This window comes from Camelus dromedarius, chromosome 10 (genome assembly GCF_036321535.1).
Source record: "Camelus dromedarius isolate mCamDro1 chromosome 10, mCamDro1.pat, whole genome shotgun sequence".
Taxonomy (NCBI): Eukaryota; Metazoa; Chordata; class Mammalia; order Artiodactyla; family Camelidae; genus Camelus; species Camelus dromedarius.
In genome coordinates this window covers 75,944,148-75,964,020 of record NC_087445.1, presented here as the reverse complement: position 1 = coordinate 75,964,020, position 19,873 = coordinate 75,944,148, and the positions used below count along the sequence as shown (strand labels likewise).

Sequence of the window (19,873 nt, the reverse complement as noted above, 5' to 3'; positions counted from 1 at the left end):
AACGCAGTTCTTTAAAAAGCTCCCCTCGGAGGGAAACTACACGTGCCGAATGCTGTTAGAACTTTATCAGGAAAAATGGTGATGTGTTGAAATCACTTCCTTGCGATGAGGTGCCTTCCCTTCTGAAGGGCCCGGTCCTGCCTGCCCGGCCATCCTGGGGCCGCAGAGAAGGCGTGGCCGTGAAGACGCCAGCCAGGCCAGAGTCAGGGAGCTCCGGCCCGACCGTGGCCAGCGGGGTCCTTGCTGCTCACCCTGCTCATGCCTGGGGGCAGCCTGCCGGGCTCAGTCTGGGGCGCCCAGGGGCTCCGGGGCCCGACAGACAGGTGAACAGGCACTTCCACCGGGGCTGCCCTGCTGAGCAGATGAGCCCAGGGTGCGGGGGAGGATGCAAGGAGAAGGGATCCTGGAGGGATGGGCTGGGGGTCCAAGGATGAAGGGGGGTGGGGAGGGGCCAGGGCATTCAGCAGATGGGAAGTCCTTTCACCTAGAGCTGCACAAGCTGGAAGGAGGGCAGCAGGACGGTCAACCTCACCGGTGCAAGGAGGGCAGGGCCGGGTTGGGGAGCAGGGGTCCACCTGGAGGGGGCGGAGGGACCCGCGTCCACCCTGGGACGCTGTGAGGGGGGCAGTGGGTGGCCGGTTAGCTTTGCCTCTGTCTCTGGCAGGCCCACAGGGTCCACAGTCGGACTGCCGAGCTCTCCTCCTGCTCCCACAACCTGCCCCCGCTGTGGGTATTTATAAGCCCCCACTCCTGCACTGTCCCCAGGGGTGGGCGTGGGACCCAAGCGAGCTGATCTGAGAGCAACCTGGGTTTGTTCCCCCGGGAGCAGGTCCTGGAGCAGAGACGGGGACTGGAGGGTGAGCGTGTGCCCCCAGCACCACTGGAGGCCCTGCACCAGCTCTGCCCCGAGTCCCAGCCTCAGTTCATAGCCCTTTCCTGCCGCAGCCCGGCTGCCGGCTTCTGTCCGTCCAAGAGCTGGGTGCTGCCCAGGTGGGTGAGGGCTGCAGGACCAAGGGGACAGGACAGGAGGGACGGAGGGAGGCCAGACGGTGGGAGACACCTTTGAACACATGTGTGCAGGCTGGAGGTGGAGACCAGGGGCAGGGGACAGAAGGAGGGCCCGGTGTGCAGTGCCCACGCCAGGTGGGGGGCTGGCGGGGGCTGCACAGGGGCCACTGGGGTCTCCAGCCAAGATGGAGAAGGAGGACAGGAGTAAAGAGCTCTTTTTCCAAGACCCAAGGCTCTGTTCGCGCCAGCCAGGAGGAAAGGCTCCCTAGGGAGGAGCCGGGGGGGTGGGGGGCCCCGGGCCCTGCCTGCTTCCTGGAGACAGCTTTGTCAGCGGAGCTATCATCAACTCAAAACTCAGTGTTGTCAAGAAAGGAAGTGGATCAGAAAACCAGAAAAGAAGTGTTGGTGAGGATGTGGAGACACTGGGACCCTTGTCAGGAGTGCAGGGTGGAGCCACCAGCATGGAAAGTGGTACGGAGGGTCCTCAGAAATTACAAGTGGAATCCCCATATGACCCAGCAATCCCGCTCCTGGGTGTGTCTCCAGAAGAACTGACGGCAGCGTCCCGAAGAGATGTGTGTTCACTGCAGCCCGAGCTGGAAGCAGCCCAGGTGCCCACCGACGGACGGCGGCATAAACAAGTGTGGTCCATCCACACACTGGAACGTTACTCATTCTTAAAAGGAAGGAAATCCCAACACAGGCGGCAGCATGATTGAAGGACACGAGGACATTATGTGAGTGAAACAGGCCAGTCACAAAAGGACAACTATCGTGTGATTCCACTCACACGAGGTGCAGAGGAGTCAAACCTACAGAGAAAGAAAGTAGGTGGTGGGGCTGGGGGCGGGGAGGGGGTGGTGGGGAGTGTCTGATGGGGACAGAGGTTCCGTTTGGGAAGACGAGAAAGTTCTGGAGATGGATGGTGGGGGTGGTTGCTCAACAGCACGAATGTGCTGAGTGCCACTGGGCTGTGCTCTTAAAAGTGGTTAACAGCACAGGGAACTATATTTAATGCTTGTAACGGCCGATAGTGGAAAAGAATATGAAAAGGAATATATATACTTGTGTATAACTGAATCACTATGCTGTCCACCAGAAATGAACACAACATTGTAAATCGACTATACTTCAGTTTCAAAAAATGGTTAAGATGGTAAATTTCTGTGATGTGCGTTTTACCACAATAAGAAGGGGGATGTTGCTGTCTGTACCCTGAAAACTCCTAAGGGAAGGGTAGAAGGAATCGGTGCCCCATCCTCTTGGTGACACTTGGCAGAGAGAAGGAGCGGTGAGGCCTGGGAGACCGGATACGTGGCTGTGTGTTTGGTGCCCCGGCAGAGCCTCCAGTCACACAGGGGATGCCTGGTGGCGGGGAGTCCCGCCTGCCCCGACGCCCATAGCTGGACCCCTTCCTCACTCCTTTGGGCAAGGCCGTTTTGCAGAGTGGCCTGCTCTGCGCTGTGTCTGGCCTCCTGCCAGCTCTGCGCAGAGGCCCTCGGCTTGCCCCAGGGAGAGGGCAGGCCCCTGACTGCAGCTCTCTCCCAGGCAACAGTCAGGGTGGCCTGCAGGCTGACACCACCCTCCTCTCTTTGTCTGGGCATGGGGGTGTGTGATGGCCACAGACATTCCAGGCTGCTTCTCGGGGCAGTTGGGCTGCGAGGAGCCACCACCCGGACACCCCAGACCCCTCAGCACCGCGGCAAGGGTCTGCCCCCCAGACAGCCCGAGGCCCTCTCCTCCGGCAGGTGTCTCCTCCCACAGCGCAGAGAGGGGACTGCTGCCCCTCGGATCTCCACTGAGGGACCCCATCTCTCTGGTTGGTGGAGGGGCTGCAGTGGGGACTGTCCCCCCAGGAGGCCTCTGCCACCCACCCTGGGCAGAAGCTGGGCAGCTCCCACCACGAGGATGTGCCCCAGAATTTCCATCCTTTGCCTGGGCCAGGAACTTGGGGCTGCTCATTGGTGCCCTGCTCAGACCCAGATCTCCTTCCTGTGGCCTCCTCAGTGCTGTCTGCCCTCCCTCCAAAGTGGCAGGGGGGGAGGTGGGGGCTCGGGGCCCAGCGGACGTCGGATTGTCCTCCAGAGTGGCCCTCCCTGCACACTCTGTCCCTTCGGGAACTGAGGGGCTATTTTAGGGCCATCGTGGGCCCCTAAGAAGAGGTGAGCATCTGCTCGGGTCAACAGGTGTGGTCCCAGAGTGCCTGAGGAATCGTCCTTCTCAGGACATTGTGCCCCCAAAGCTCAGAAGGCTCCACAGGACATGTGGCAAGCAGTTCTGCCCAAGTCCCTTGTGCAATGACTTAGGGGTCATGGGGAGAGGGTGCGGCCAAAAGCCAGCATTCCAGAAAGTCCTGGCCCTGACCATGGGCCTCAGGACCAGGAGACCCCAGTGTTGGGCTTGGGGTGCTGGGGATTTGATGCACAGGCTGCAGGCCACTCTGAGGTATCCCCGCTGCCCTGTCCTGCCACGAGGGCTGGGACCCTGGGCCAGCGTGGGGGCTCCATGGTCCACGATCTACTGACCCGTGAGGAAGCCGCGACCACTCACATCGTGGCCCGGTTGCTAGGAGCCTGATGCTGGTGCAGGACGGGAAGGTCAGCGCAGCGAAAGGACGGGGCAGCCCGGGGGGTGTCAAGAGAGGAGCTCAGGCACGTGTGGAAGCCTGGAGTGTGTCCTGAGTGCACCTGTCCCCAGGAGCTGGAGGTGGGCAAGGAGACAGCAAAGAGTAGGCTGCAGAAAGAGGGCCCGAGGGGCCAGAGTGTTGGGGACAGGGCTATTCCAGAAGAAGGCAGACGGAGGTGCAGGGAGGCAGCATGTAACGGTGGTTGTGGTCCTTCACAGCCCAGCCCGCCCCGACAGACTCTCCTAGTCGCTCTCACAAGGGGCATATTACATTTTAATTAATTAATTCAATTAATTAAGCTTAAATTGAATTAGCATTTCTCCCTGGGGGAGCGGCGACGATGGGAGGGCTGGGAAGCCAGCATTTTAGGCTGAACTTCGGGTGCGTGGTGCTTAGTGGGTGCCCAAGTTAGGAACGGTCAGGCCCCTGGCACTAACGGAGAGCCACGTTGTCACTGCCCCCAGGTTCTCCCAGTGGTTGGTTAGCTGTGGGATCGTCAGGTCCAGTTACCACAGGGGTGGGAGCCGCATTGCCGGGCCTCCCCACGCCGGGTTGTGCCCCCTCTCCTGCTGCCATCTGAGGGTCCGCCTGCAGTGCTAGTTTGTGCCCAGCTGCCCACTGGCCATGGTGAACGGGCCGTCCCACCAGGCCTCCCCAGAGGTTCTCATGAGCGTTTGACAGAAGGTCTGGTAGTGAAGCACTGGGGCAGGTGGCCTGTGGGACCTTGGCCGTCGGCTGGAGAGGGAACATCACATGGAATGGTGTCTGGGCAGGGAACAGCATGCTCTGGGCCAGCAGGAGGTGGGGATAGGACCCAGTCCCCTGGGGGCTGGACCAGAGGGGCGGGTAGACCTGGCTCAGTGGGTTCTCCTGGGAGCAGTGGAGCTCCCAAAGGCTTGACTGGGGCTGGGGCCTGGTCTTGAAACTGTAGCTGCATAGCTGGGCCCTGGTTTTGCTTTGTTCTTTTAATTAATAGATTTTATTTTTTAGAGTAGTTTCCGGTTCACAGAAAATTGAGTAGAAAGTACAGAGAGTTCCCACGTCCTCCCCCAAACCAGCTTCCCCTCTTATTAGCATTTCTCCTTAATGTGGGGCATTGGTTACAATAGAACACATCTTGATACACTGTTACTGACTAAAGCCTACAGTTTGCATTCCCATTCACTCTGCTGTAGGATGGTGTATGTAGTGGTGTATATTCCATGGGTTTGGTCAGATGCATGAGGACACGCACCCACTGTTGTAATACACAAAGTAGTTTCACTGCCCTAAAAATCCTCCGTGCTCCACCTGTTCATCCCTCCCTCCCTCTTCCTGGCCACCATTGATTTTTTACCATCTCCACAGTTTTGCCTTTTCTGGAACGTCATAGAGCTGGAATCACATAGAGTGCAGCCTTTTCACGTGGGCTTCTGTCACGTGGTCACACACATTTGTGTCTTTTCATGGCTTGATGGCTTATTGCTTTTCAGTGCTGAATAATATTCCATTGTTCATTCATTCACCCGCTGAAGGACATCTGGGTGCTTCCAAGTCTTGTCAATTACGAATGAAGCTGCTATGAACGTCCATGTGCTGGTTTGTGTGGATGGAAGTGTTCAGCTCATCTGGGTAAATAGCAGGGAGCACGACTGCTGGGTCTGTCCCATTTTCATTAATGGGGTGGGGGCATCGTGTGGGTGTTTGATGGAGACAGGAGGGGCAGGCCACCTCCAAGCCACCCTTCCCTGGGCGTCCTGGTCTGGGAGCTCTGGTGGCACATCTGCCTCCCCGGGTCTGACTCCTTTGCTGGTGCATGGCCCCCATCCAAACTGATGTCCAGTCTGCTCTCCCTGCTGCTCCTTGACAAAGTGTCCAGCCACCTCCCTGGGGTCCAGACCTACTGCAGGCAGTCTGCCCAGGACCCTGTCCTTGCCGCATCCCTGAGAAGCAGGGTATGCATGGGTCCTCATGGGGTCTCCCGAGACCCAGGGGAGCTTGTGCCCACAGGGAGCACCCCATTCTCTCCTCCTGACCTCTCCCAGCTCCACTGGCCCTCAGCTGCTCAGGTACAGGGTGCTGTCACCAGCCTGGGCCAGGAAGCCCCAAGTGCTGTACACATGCCTTCTATGGGAGTGTCAGGGGCTCAGGTGCAAACGAGTCCAGGTCTCTCTGTCAGAAGGGTCCCAGTGCAGGTGGCGTCCATCACATGGGCAGACAAGGGGGTTCCCCCTTGGAGGCCCCCGTTGTATCCAGCTGAGAACATTCCAGATGCATTCTGCCTGCGTCAGCAGGACTTCCCTGCACCTGTCACCGCATCTCGGGATGGGAGTGGGAACGGTTTTCGATATTTAATTACATCATTACATTTGTCCAGAGGGGACGGAGGGGGTCTCTGATGGCCCTGTAGCCACCACTGTTACAGCGCCCAGCTCGAGGGTGGGGGGGGGGTGGGGGGCGGGACCTCCTCTGGCCCAAGTGTCCTCATGGGCTGTGGGGACCAGCTGCAGCTGGGCACGTGACTTGATCTATAATTTTCCTCCCAGTCAATCAGCTTTCATTGCATCTTATGTTTAGACAATAGGACAATGCGCATGCGCTGTCACTGCAGCGCGGAGGATTCTATGGGGGATGGGCTGCTACTCCCTCTGTTCCCAGGAGCAAGGGCGATTCTTTCTGCCGAAGCCGTTTTCTGGTGAGTTACAGACTCCGGGTGAGATAGGATGTCCTCCGCAGCAGCTCCAAAGTCCAAATTCTGCCTCTTTGGAAGCAGGAGCCTGAACACCGGCCTGGATCGGCCCCCCGGGACCCGGGGCCAAGTCCATTGGCGCCCTTCTCGCAGGGCTCCGGGTCTCCCGGCCACCCCGCGGACTGGCTGGGCTCTAGTGCTGGTGTTAATTTTCTCATTTTTGTTTCATGTTTTAGGCTTGTGTTGAGGAGATGATTTTCTTAACATTTAAGGATATTTAAAATTCCGTTCCTCTTCCCCTTTTTATTGAGGTGAAACTAACATCCAGGAAGTGGCACACGGCACACGTGTGAACTGAGCTGAAGGACTGTGGCCTCCTTTTACCCAAGTCATCCATCGTCCCAGTGCTGGGTAGGCAGCGGGCCCAGTAGGACAGAACTGCCCCCACCCTTGAGCCCCCGCCCCGGGAGAAAGAGACAGAGAACCAGCAATGAGAGGCAAAGTTTGTGAAAGTCCCAAGTGTCCCAGGAACAAACTTGGGGGTCCACCCTGGTTTGGGAGGGGTGTCAGGAAACAAAAAGCAAAACTGCAAAAAAAAAAAAAAGTATGGGAAAAAAAAAGCATGGGAAAAAACTGCACCTCTGACCTCAAGTGCATTACAGTGAAGACAGAATCGGTTCTGTGGCGGCATTTTTGACTTCTAAATTTTTGACTGAATACTAACCTACATACAGACATCACTGGGTCATCCCAGAGTGAGCGCAGCTGGGTGCCTGCCATCCAGGCCATGACACAGGACACGGTTGTCCCTGGAAGTCCCTCGAGTACCCCCAGCCACTTCCCCTCCCTGACTGACACCAAGGTCAGCCTTGCCTGTTTTCAAATAATTTTTCTACTGAGAGCTAATTCCCACATCTTAAGACTCACTCTTTCAAAGTGTACAGTTCAGTGGATTAGAGCATATCCCAGAGCTGGGGGAACATCACCACCATCTAGTTCCAGAACATTTTCACCACCCCCAAAATAAACACCACACCCACTCACGGTCCCAGGGCAGGGGAGGTCTGTATGGTAGTGTCTGTCGGGGCTTCCTTTTTAAGGCTGAATAATATTCCATTGCATGCTACACCACATTTTATTCATCCATGCACCCGTTGAGGGGCATCTGGGCTGTTTCTGCCTGTCAGCTACTATGAACACAGCTGCTCTGAGCAGGTGTGTACATGGCGTGTGGTACCCTGCGGCTCTGAGGCTGAGACGCCTCTCCAGGCTCCCTGTTCCCCACCGGCTGCAGCAGACCCACCACTAATCATTCCTGCGCCACGGACCCTGTGGGTGATCTAGTGAAGCCCACAGACTCCATCTCAGATAACCCCTTCTGGTCCATACAGTAAGATGAACGTGGAAGTCAACTGTCCTGAGATGTTACTATCAAAACATTTTTTATATTGTGGGAGAGTCATACGCGTGCTTCCTAAGTTATAAGCATCCTAACTTTCCACTTCAAGAAAATAGAAAAAGAAGAACAAAGTAAGCCCAAAATTAGCAGAAGAAAGGAAGTAATAAAGATTAGAGCAGAAATAAATGAAATAGAGACTAGAAAAAAAGAAAGCAGGAAAAAAATCAACAAAGCTAGGGGTTGGTTTTTTGAAAATAAACAAAATTGACAAGTTTTGCTAGACCAACCAAGGAAAGAGAGGCCTCAAATCAACAAGAGTGTAAATAAAAGAAGAGATATTACAACATATACCAGAGAAATACAAAGGAGTATAAGAGACTACTATAGATAGTAATACTCCAACAAACAACAAACTGGATAGTCTATAGCCTAGAAAAAATGAATAAATTCGTACCAAGACTGAATCATGAAGAAACAGAAAACCTAAAAAGACCAATAATGACTAAAGAGATTGAAAGAAACATTAAAAATCTTCCAACCAAGAAAAGCCCAGGACCAGATGGTTTCACTGGTGAGTTCTACTAGATATTTAAAGAAGAATTAATGCCAACCCTTTTCAAATTCATCAAAAAATTTTTAGAGCGGTGAGTACTCCAAAACTCCTTTTACAAGGTCAGCATCACCCCAATAACAAAGCCAAATAAGGACACTATGAGAAAATAAAGCTACAGGCCAATATCATTAAAGAGTATAGATGCAAAAATTCTCAACAAAAGGCTGACAAACTGAATTCAATGGCATATTGAAGGATCGTACATCATAATCAAGTGGGATTCGTCGCTGGGATGCAAGGATGGTTCACATATGTAAATCAATGTGATACACCACATTAATAGAATGAAAGATAAAAATCACACGATTATCTCAACAGATGCAGAAAAAGCATCTGACAAAATTCAACATCCTTTCATGTTAGAAACTCCTCACAAATTGCATATGCAAGGAATGTATCTCAACATCATAAAGTGTACATATGATGATCATAGCTAACAGACTCAGCGATGAAAGGTTGAAAGCTTTTCTCTCAAGATCAGAAACAAGACAAAGGTGCCCACTCTCAACAATCTTATTCAGCATAGTCCTGGAAGTCCTAGCCAGAACCATTAGGCAAGAAATAGAAATAAAGGCATACAAATTAGAAAGAAAGAAGTAAAACTCTCTGTTTGCACATGCCAAGACCTCATATATAGAAAACTCTAATGACTCCACTAAAAAACTGTTAAAACTAATAAACAAATTCAGTAAAGCTGCAGGATACAAAATCAACATTCAAAAAGTAGTTGCATTTCGGTAACAGCGAACTATCTGAAAAAGAAATGAGGAAATCAATCCCATTTACAATAGCACCAAAACCAACAAAATACTTAGGAATAAATTTAACTAAGGCAGTTAAAAATGTGTACACTGAAAACTATAAGACATTGATTGATGACAGAAATTGAAGATGACACAAATAAATGGAAAGATAGCTTGTGATCATGGATAAGAAGAATTCATATTGTTAAAATGTCCATCCTACTCAGAGCCATCTATAGATTCAATGCAACCCCTGTCAAAATTCCAATGACATTTTTCTCAGAAAGAGAAAAAAAATCCTAAAATTTATATGGAACCATAAAAGACCGCAAATAGCCAAAGCAATCTTGAGATAGAAGAACAAAGCTGTCATCACACTTCCTGATTTCAAACTGTATTCCAAAGCTTGAACAATCAAAACAGTATGGTACTGGCATAAAAACAGACACACAGACCAAGGGAAACGAATTGAGAGCCCCAAAATATGCCCACCTCACACACAGATGGCCAACTAATACTCAGGGAAATGACAGTCTCTTCAATCAATGGTGGTGGGAGAAGTGGATATTCACATGCAAAACATGGACCCTTATCTTACACCACTCACAAAAATTAACTCAAAACAGGCTAAAGACTTAAATGTAAGAATCCCAAACCATGAAATTCATAGATGAAAGCATAAGAGAGAAGATTCTTGATGTGGGTCTTCGCAATGATTTTTCTGGATATGACACCAAAAGCAGAAAACAAAAGCAAAAATAAACAAATGGGACTAGATCAAACTAAAAAGCTTCAGCACAGCAAAAGAAACAACAAAATGAGAAGGCAACTGCTGGAGTGGGAGAAAATATTTGCAATATTTCTGCTAAAGGGTTAATATCCAAAATATATAAGAAACTCATAGAATTCAACAGCCAAAACCAAATAATCCAATTTAAAAATGGGAAAAGCATCTGGACAGATTTTTCCAAAGAAGGCATACAAAGGGCCAATGTGTACAGTAAAAGGTGCTCAACATCAGTACTCATCAGGGAAATGCAAATCAAAACCAAGGAGATACCACCTCACACTGGTGAGAATGGCTGTCATCAAAAAGATAAAAGATGACAAGTTTTGGTGAGGATGTGGAGAAGGGAATCCTTGTGCACTCTGGTAGGAATGGAAATTGGTACAACCTCTATGGAGAACAGTATGAAGTGTCTTTAAAAAATTAAAAATAGAACTACCATATGATCCAGCAGTCCCACTTTTGAATAGATATCTGAAGGACATGGAACCACTATCTCAAAGAGGTATCTGTACCCCTGTGTTTACTGCAGCATTATTCACAATAGCTAAGGCATGGAAACCACATAAGGGTCCCTCAGTGGATGAACAGAGGAAATGTATATATAATGAAACATATTAGTATAGTCTTTAAAATGAAGGAAACCCTGCCACATATGACAACTTTGATGAACTGTGGGGGAATTATGCTAAATGAAATAAACCAGACAGAGAAAGACAAATACTGTATGAACTCAATTATATGTGGGATCTAAAAAAACAAACTCATAGAGACAAAGAGTTGATTGGTGGTTGGCTGGAGCTGGGAGAGTGGGGGAAATGGGGGAGATTTTGATCAAAAGACAGAAACTCATAAGGTGAATATATTCTGGGGAGGTAACGTACAGCATGCTAACTATAGTTGACAATACTTATTGTATACCTGAAAGGTCTTAGGAGGGCAAATCTTAAATGTTCTCACCACACCCACACCCGCACACTAGATGAAGTGATGGATGTGTTTAACCTTATTGTGGTAATCATTTCACAATATATACTTATAGAGCAAATTACCACATTGTACACCTTAAACTTAGACAATGTTAGATGTTATTTATTGTATTTTAGTAAAGCTCTAAAAAAAAAAAAAAAAAACGATTTGCCAAACTCGAAAAAAAAATAATACGCTAATACCTAGAGGGATTTATCCAGGAATGCAAGGTTGGTTCAATAACTGAAAAAAATCAATGTAGTGTACTACATTAACAGAATGACTAAAAATACCACACATGATCATCTCAATGGTTACACACACAAAAAGCATTTGCTTAAATCTGACACCCTTTTATGATAAAAACACTCAACAAAATAGGAATAGGAGACTTCCTCAACCTGATTTAAAAAAAACAAAAAAACCACAGTTAATATCATACATACTCCATAGTGAAAGACTGCATGTTTTTCTCCTAAGAGCAGAATCAAGACAAGAATATCTGCTCTGTTACTTCTATTCAACGTTGTGCTGGAGGTTCTGGCCAGGGAATGAGGTGAGAAGAAATAAAAGACATCCAGACTGAAAAGGAAGAGGTACAGCTCTCTCTATTCACAGATGTCCTGATCTCATATCATAGAAAATCCTAAGGAATCCTCCAAAAAATAAGAAGTTTGAAAAAATAAAAAGAAGTAATGAATAGGTTCAGCAAGGTTGTAGGAAACAAGGTCAAACAAGGGTCAGTGGCCCCCCCACCCCTTCTCTTTCTCCTGATCTCCACACCTTACACTCCTCCACACACCCATCAGGGAATGGTCTTTCTGCTTCCTTCCTACACCTATTCTTCACCCAGGAACCCATGTGACCCCTCTATAGGGTCAGTCACATCCTTCCTCCCTGTGCTTGAAAGTCCTTCTATTGCTTCCTGTCTCACTCACAGAACAGGTCAAGGTTCTTACTGTGCACCATCTGCCACCACCTCTCCATCCCCCACGCCCTTTCCTACCAGTGTCTCTGCATCCTGGGTTCTGGACTGGGCAGCCTCCTGGCTTCTTAAATATCAGGCACTCCTGTCTCATGGTCTCTGTGCCTGCTGTACCCCCTGCCCAGAACCCAGCTGTGCTCCTGCAGCCCTCAGCTCAATGTCCCCTTAGTTTTCCTTCCCTGTCTGCCTCAGACCCATCTACCTTTCCATGGTGCTGCTCACTGCCTTACCTCCTACTCCTGCAGTCACATTCTCTGCTTACTAGATCTCAGCTCCCTGGGGTGGTGGGGTGGGCAGGGATTTGTGTTCTGTTCTCTGCTGTGAGCCAGAGTAAGGCCCATGCTTGCACACCAGGAAGTGTTTGTGGATGACCGGCTGGGTCGTCTGAGTTTACATCACTTGATAACCTGCATCTTCTTTCCAGCTTAAGGATGCTGGGTGAAGTGGAGGTGGGTGGCACTTTATAAACCCCTGGAGGCTGGAAGCCCTCTTGCCCTCACCCCCAGGGCACCTTAGTCATAGGAAGGGCCGTTTCTTCTTGCCGTTCTCCAGGCCTTGGGTTCCTTGACCCCTGCGTTTGGCACAGTTGTAGTCCTTTCTTAGTTTGTCTGTGAGGTCCTCACATAAACATCACTTAGACACGAGGTTACACAGTGTTACTAGAATTATAAGCCCAATAAGGGCTCTCTGATGCCGACTTAGGACGAAGCCATCCCCTTTTTGGGGGATGTGCCTAAGGACTGTCCCTACGGTTGCACGGGGTCGGCGGGGAGGCCGGTGAGGACGCTTCATTTTGTCTCAAGTGTCCAATACCCACCTTCCCTGGAGACCATGTGCCCACTTGGCGCACTCCTGGTCACAAGTGTCTCTGGCAGGCTCTGGGGGTCCCTGAGGCTCTACATGCTGCAGGAGGAAGGGGTTTCCCTGGCCACCAGTGCTGCGGTGGGTTGGGGGTAAAAGGGTACTCCAGAGGTTGCTTTCTGGGTGGGGTCCCCGCGCTCCGGGCCCCAATACGGTGGGAGGCCCCCCCCAGGCTACTTTGGGTTGGGGGGAAGTCCTAGGCACCGAGGGCCAATGTGGACGGAGGCGTCCCCGGGCTCCTGGCGTTGCTCGGGGAGGGTGAACCCCCGGGCTGCTCCGGGGTGTGGGGTCGCCGGCTCCGAGCGCTTCCCGAGGTTGCAGTCGGCACGCACAGGGGGCTCCGCGAAGGACTCGGCCCTCGTCGGGCGGCGGCTGAGCGCCGGTGGTCCAGACGACCCAGTGCCGGGGAGAGGGAGGCGCCGCCCAGACAAAGAGATGCTGCGGGACCCGCCAGGGCCTGTCCGCCCACGCCGCCCGCGCCGCGCGACCCCGCGCCCGTGCCCGCGGAAGGGGGCGGGGCCTTGGGTGGTGCCCATTGCGCCTGCGGGAAGGGGCGGGGCGAGCGCGGGCCGGACCCCACTGCGCCTGCGGGAAGGGGCGGGGAGGGCGCGGGCCTGTGGCCGCGCCCACTGCGCCTGCGCCGGCTTCGGCGGTGCGCGCGCTCCCGCCGGTTGGCCGCCTCCTCAGCCACCGCCGCCGCCCCCGGATCCGCGCACGCGCCCCCCGCCCGTGCCTGAGGCCCCGGCCCGCGCCCCCCGGCTCGCAGCCCTCGGCCCGCGGGCCCCGGCTCGGCCGCGCAGTATGCAGCAGCAGCACCCGCGGCGGCGGCGACGGCGGCGGCTCTGAGGTGAGGCCGGGCGGTTGCGCGGGCGCGGGGCGCGGGCGGCGGGGGGCGCGGGCGGTCGGTGCCCAGCGGCCCCACGCGGGTCCCGGGCGCGGCGAGGGGCGCGGCGCCTTTGTTGCGGCCGCGGCCCGGCGCCGCCCGCGCTACAGCGCCCTTTTGTGTGCAGATGGTGGACGCGGGCGGCTGCCCGGCCGGGGAGGGCTGGAGGAGGATGGAGGCCGCGCCCGACGGCGCCGTGGACATCGTGCCGCTGGACCGCTACGACCCGGCGCGGGCCAAGATCGCCGCCAACCTGCAGTGGATCTGCGCCAAGGCCTACGGCATAGGTGGGCCGGGGGCGCCAGGGGAGGGGCGGCGAGGGCCGGGCCTTTGTGCGGTGACCGCCCGCAGCGTGCGGGCCGCGGGTCGCGGGGTCGCGGGTCGGTCCGGTGTTCCGGCGTCCGGGGGCGCCTGGTCCTGCAGGTGCAGCGAGGGGTCGGCGCTCCTGGCGGAGCCTCTCCTGTCCGTGCGGGTCGGGCGTGAGTCCAGCCCAGGAACGCTTGGCCGGGGCCTGTCTTGGTTCTGACCGAGTGTCAGGTGTTGGGCTTTCCCTAACGAGACCATGCTTTGAATGGGCAGTGCTTGCTCAGAATCCCTGCCTTCGGTTAATTCCTGTTTTGAAGAACTGGGTAACCTTGTTACTGAGTCCAGTTTGTTAGGCCGTAATATGCTTAGTGGATTAAGACGCTCCTATTTCCAGCTCTCGGAATTTTGCAGACCCAGTGACTCTCCTAATTGCTGGGCTCTAAAGGTTTTCTTTATTAACTTCAGGTGCTTTGTTTCAGCTACAAGATTGAGTGCTCTTACTCTGCTTTCTTTTAATTTGAAGCATTTTAAAAAAATTACCTTTGTTCTGGCGAAAACACTCGTGTTTCTAGATTGAGACTGAAGTGGAGAGGTAACCCGTTCAGAAAAGAGTTGGGTTGACCAGTTTTGAAAAACTCGCTGAGCAGGCGTTTCCCTGAGACTGGATCTCACCAGTTGGAGTGGCCTGTGCGGTAGGTGGACTCAGTCATGAGGACAGACACGCTCTGCAAGTCACAGGGATTAAATGCAGTGCCTTATTTTAAGTTGGTTTTGTAGCGTACAAGGAGCATTTTCCCCTTCATTTTGTAGTTTTCGGTTTTGCAGTTCTTTTTTATGGTTGCGCTGAACTTCGTTCAGTGTCCGTATGGTATGATGGAGAAACACTGCTTTGGGGAAAATACGAAATTGATAAAAAGCATATGTAAACTTTTCGAGTAAGGTGTAATTAGTAACCAGAGTGACCATTCAGGTATCTAGTGGTCAGTTTAAGGAAAAGGACGTGACCGTGGAGCTTTGCAGAGCAATGTGCGGCTGTCCAATGCCGTGGCCTCCTGTTACGCCCACCTCGTGTCTTGTGTTGGCTGTTGGTTTGCTTTTCTTTATATTTCACCATTTACATTTGCATCACTAAGCTGTATTATTTACTTTTCCGCATTTTTGCTCCTGTCAGAGTGACTGCTTTATTCACATCACGGTCTTAGGTTCTTCTTAGCTTCCTCTCCTTGCTTTTCTACCACTGTGTAGTATTTCATCGGGAGCCTGTTCACTGCTCATGGGCACTGGCTGGGTTGTGGGTCTCTGCTCGGAAACACTGTGCATTCTTGGGCTTGGCTCTTGTGGCGCATGTGCAAAGATTCGTTCCTGTTTGTATTTTTAAGATTTTACATATGGAGGTGGCAAGATTCTGGTAATGAATGCTACAGAGACACAAATACCTTTAAAAAGCCCTCTCGTCATTTGCTTTCCAGTTTCTTAAGCAGAGTGAATTCGTTTTTATCTCCTTGCCTTTAGCTTTGGCATTCAGCGTGGGATTTGTTAGCTATCTGGCAATAAATGTCTCAGTGGTAGAGCGCGTGCCTAGCATGCATGAGGTCCTGGGTTCAGTCCCCAGCACCTCCTTTAAAAATAAATGAGTAAGTGAAAACTTAATTACCTTCTCCCCCAAAAGACAAACAAACAAATACATTGAAAAAAATGTGTCTTTCTCAGGGTCAGTGTTGGGTGAATCTAGTTTTATTTCCAGTACCAAATCACTCTTTAATACTTGTTGATTCTTCAGATAATTAGTTCAAAAGCTGATATTAAAATTAACTTTGAAGTTTTGAAATATGAAAGGCGTGTGGTTATAGAGCAGGAGCTGAAGGAGCCTGGGGCGCCTGGGGCTCCGAGGCTGGGCTACATGTCACCAGCATCCCTGGGCTGCGGGGAGCTCGTCAACTGCTGGCTGTAGGAGGTCTGCTCTTCACTAAGTTTTGCTAAATGAGAATGATTTTCCATTCTATACCTTGCTTCAGGAAGGCAAACATGTATCTTTTTTCTTTTTGAGAATTGCTCTTTAAATTGACAAATTTGGGTGACCCCCAATTCAGATGACCAAGAAGACTCAGCTTGGCTCAGCCGAAGTGATTTAATGGGTGTAGTTGGCATGGGGGGGTGCTCAGCCTGAGTGGGAGCTTCGCCACTTACCCAGCGTCGGGGCTTGGCTTTGAGGAGGCAGGGTGGGGAAGGGATTTTGGTAGGGTAGTGTAGATCTTTCTCCCCAAAACTCTTTTCCTGATCTGGGGGTCTGTTATTGCCACCATCTTTTGGACATCTCCATGTGTCTCTCCAGCTTAGCTTGCAGTTAAGGAGAGCTGGTTCTTTTAGCCTGCATTTCCTTGCCAGTCAGCTTTTACGGGAGGGGCGGCGGGGGGGTGATGGTGACAGGGGCTCGAATCTTTACTTGTTGTACAATTGCTCATCAAGTAGCCAGATGAAGCCAAACAAACAGTCTTTCCGTTTGTATAGGAATTGAAAGCATGCAGACACACTGGAGCAAGGTGCTCTGAGGCCACCTTGTTTTGCGTTTGCCTTTTGGGACTCTCGGTGTCCCCGGGGTCACCGTCTGCCATTTGTAGTAACGGGGGGAGGCTCAGGAGCGCTCGCCCTTGGCCAGGCCTTGAGGTGGCGTCTGGTTGTGCATAAACGTCTTCTCCAGTTTTCTTCATCTCTGGTGTCACAGCCAAGAACTGTGGGCTGGCTTGTGCTTTTATTTTTAGATTCTTCTCCTCCTGTTTTGGGGTAACTCTTGTTTCATCGACAGTGCTTTAATTATCTCTTTAGAAATAATATATTGGATAGGTTGAAAGTTATTCACTTAAAAGTGTCTGTAAGAAGGCGGAGAACCTGTTTCACTGGAATATTTTTGTTACGTCCATTGGGGTGAAAGTTATAATAAATTGGTTAAGTTTAAGGGAGTGACTTGATACTATTTATTTTACAGAATAGAGCACTGGACTGGGGCTACTACATTCCTGGCCTGGCTCTTGCTTTTACTCCCTGACCTTAGGAACCTTAAAAGTATTTAGGCCTTGGTTTCGGTAATAGCTTTTGTTATCGCCCAAGGACAATTTTGAAAGTACTAGAAGGCACTCAGCCCTTTGCTAGTGTGTTGCTGTGTCGCTCAGTGGGGGTGATTTCGCCCTCTGAGGAGCCCTGGAAACCAAGTTGCAACTCACAGCCTGGTCAGCTGCCCTGAACCAGGCCCAACTGTGGGAGCATCCAGGGTCAACCTTCTCTTGTCACCAGCCACAGACTGGAACGGAGAGAGGCCACAGGGCTTTTGGAGCCAACTGCTAGTAAGGGGTCGACACTCTTGTCCTCTTGCCCTCTCGTCAGTTAAACTGCTGATTTGGAAACCGTGCTGTGGGACAGGAGTTCTACGTGTGGATGGTTTGCCCTGTGCAGCCACTGACAGGGTGTCTGTGGGCACAGCGGCTGCCAGCTGTCTCTTGCACAGACCGCAAGAGCAGCTTGGACTCTGTTTGCTTTGCCGGTATTAGGAGCAGAAACCCTTCTTTGTCAGCTCCGGGAGCCACCACCTACCTGTGCTGTCGTGACCTCTGGTTAAGATGAAACGCGTGCTCAGAGCTCCTCTCCAGGCCTCGGGACTGGAAGTGAAGGCCTGCCAGGCCCTCATCCCTGAGCTCTGGGAGGACAGTTGCCGAGTCTCAGCGGGGAAGCCCTCATTCAGAAACATGTAGAGTTTTTTTTAACATGATGATTCACTCAGGGTATTGATTTTTGAGTTTAGGTTTTATATTTTAGTAGTCTTCTGTTCTTAGCAAAGGAATTGGGTGCTGCTGAGCTGGGAGGTTACAGAAAACCTAGGTGCACCTGCTCAGCGGTGCTGGAGACCGTGGGGTCAGGTCGCTGGCTGGTTTTGTAGCATCACCTTCCCTCTGCGTGGGTGGGCTGAGAACCGCCTGGTGTCCGAGGTCAGGGGTTATGGTTGTCTCATTTCATGCCATGTCTGCAGGTCAGAGTCAGTGCTCAAATACTGGTCAGGTGGATAAAAGAGTTAGAAGCACCTTTGAAACAGGTGGAATAGAAAGATGTGCTTTATCATTTTGTCCGGGAGGCCATGCCTGGATGGGTTTGTATTTTTAAAGATGCACCAGTTGGTGCGTGTTCTCTTTCCTGTCCTGATACCACAAATTAATATTAATAAATTTTAGTTAATTTGTCTCATTAGAGTTTTAATTATATAGTTTAATAAAAGGTAAATCCATCTTTAAGTTCAAACTGCCCCAATCCTTTAAATCTGAGTGACCCTCAAAAGGCTTGGCCACTGTTGTGCTTTAGGGCGTTAAATCTGTGCACGTGGTCTTCCAGGAAGCCCGAAGTGTTTTCTTCTTTGTATTATATTTATCCTCCTAATAGCTCAGAGGCTTCTTCTGCTATTTTTACCATATATATTTATTTTTTATTGAAGTATAGTCTGTTTACAATATTGTGTTAGTCTCTGGTATACAGCAAAGTGATTCAGGTATACATTTATACTTTTTCAGATTCTTTTGTGTAGGTTATTAAAAGGTATTGAATATAGCTCACTGTGCTATACAGTAGGTCCTTGTTGTTTATCTATTTTATACATAGTAGTGTGTATATGTTAACTTCATACTCCTAATTTATCCCCCTCTTCCTCTTGGGTAACCATAATTTTGTTTTCTATGTCTGTCAGTCTGTTTTGTAAATAAGTTTATATGTGTTATTTTTTTAGATTCCACATGTAAGTGATGTATAATATTTGTCTTTCTCTGCCTGACTTACTTCACTTAGTATAATAATCTCTGGATCCGTCCACATTGCTGCAAATGGCAATATTTCATTCTTTTTTCATGGCTGAATACTACTCATTCCATTGTATATATATGTGACATCATCTTTATGTGATCATGTTGATGGACATTAGGTTGCTTCCATGACTTGGCTATTGTAAATAATGCTGCTCTGTACACTGGGGTGCATGTATCTTTTTGAATTAGAGTTTTCATCTTGCTAATGATTTTTTTGTGGCTATGTCACCATTATATGTACCAGTGTCCTTTTTTACTTCCTAGTCGAACTGTTGAAAAACTCAGATTGCTATCATTTTTTTCATCTAATCTGAAGGTGACCAGGACGGAGCCAATATTACATTCATAGTCTCATAACTGTTGTGTGTGTAATTCTGTTCTGCACTACAGGAAATACAAGGGGGAAAGTTATATGATGCAGTCTCTTTAGTTGCTTAGAATCCACGTGAACTATCGACCTAGACAAAGGAAAATGAAATAATGCAAGAACTGAAACATGGCAGCATGGCATTAGCACGGGAGCTGTCTTAAGGTAGAAAGTGGAGCTGTCAGGTGGGCAGATGGAGACCAGAGTGCCTACACTGCAGGGAGCAGTGGTCGCTGTGGAAGGGGTGTGTGGCGGGGCTTTGTGGGGAGAGTAGCTGGTTTTGGGGTAGTCCCCCCAAGAGTAGAGGGACGGCATCTGGCCAAGTTCCGTGCAGAGGAAGAAGTGTTTGTGGGCACTGAGTCGATTAACCTTGTTGTGACAGAGGATTTGTGGACCGAAATAGTAGGTGATTAGTTTGGAAAATAGTGTGGGCCAGATTGTTCATGGTGTTCCAAGCTGGCTAGGGATTTCTTTCATGATATGTGCCTGGGAAGGTTTTTGTACAGGGGGGTGATGTGATGAGAGACAGCCTGGCAGATTCTTCTAGCAGGTTGGAGCGGGTAGAAGCTGTAGTCAGTGGAATATCCAGGAGCTTGTCCTAGTCCGTTCCGGCTGCTGAAACAAGATGCTGTAGACGGGGTGGCTTACGAACAGCAGACGTTTATTTCTACGGTGCTGGAGCCTGGAAGTTGAAGACCGAGGTGCCAGTAGATTCAGTGTCTGGTGAGGGCCCGCTTCCTGATTCGTAGACGGCTGTAATCTTACTGTGCCCTCGTGGGCAGAAGGGGTGAGGGACTTCCTTATATGGGCTCACATCCCA

General features: G+C 50.7%; 1 protein-coding gene across 2 annotated transcripts in view; it reads left to right on the top strand.

Annotated features, from left to right (window-relative positions):
• The first annotated feature begins 13,363 nt into the window (after positions 1-13,363).
• The window catches only part of CAMSAP1 (calmodulin regulated spectrin associated protein 1), a 51,731-nt gene continuing 45,221 nt past the window's right edge, over positions 13,364-19,873 (top strand). For both annotated transcript variants that reach the window (XM_064490682.1, XM_064490681.1), the window contains exons 1-2: positions 13,364-13,506; positions 13,670-13,829. In XM_064490682.1, coding sequence (XP_064346752.1) covers positions 13,670-13,829 — 160 coding nt within the window. In that variant the 5' untranslated portion in view covers positions 13,364-13,506. The remainder of the gene's footprint in view (positions 13,507-13,669; positions 13,830-19,873) is intronic.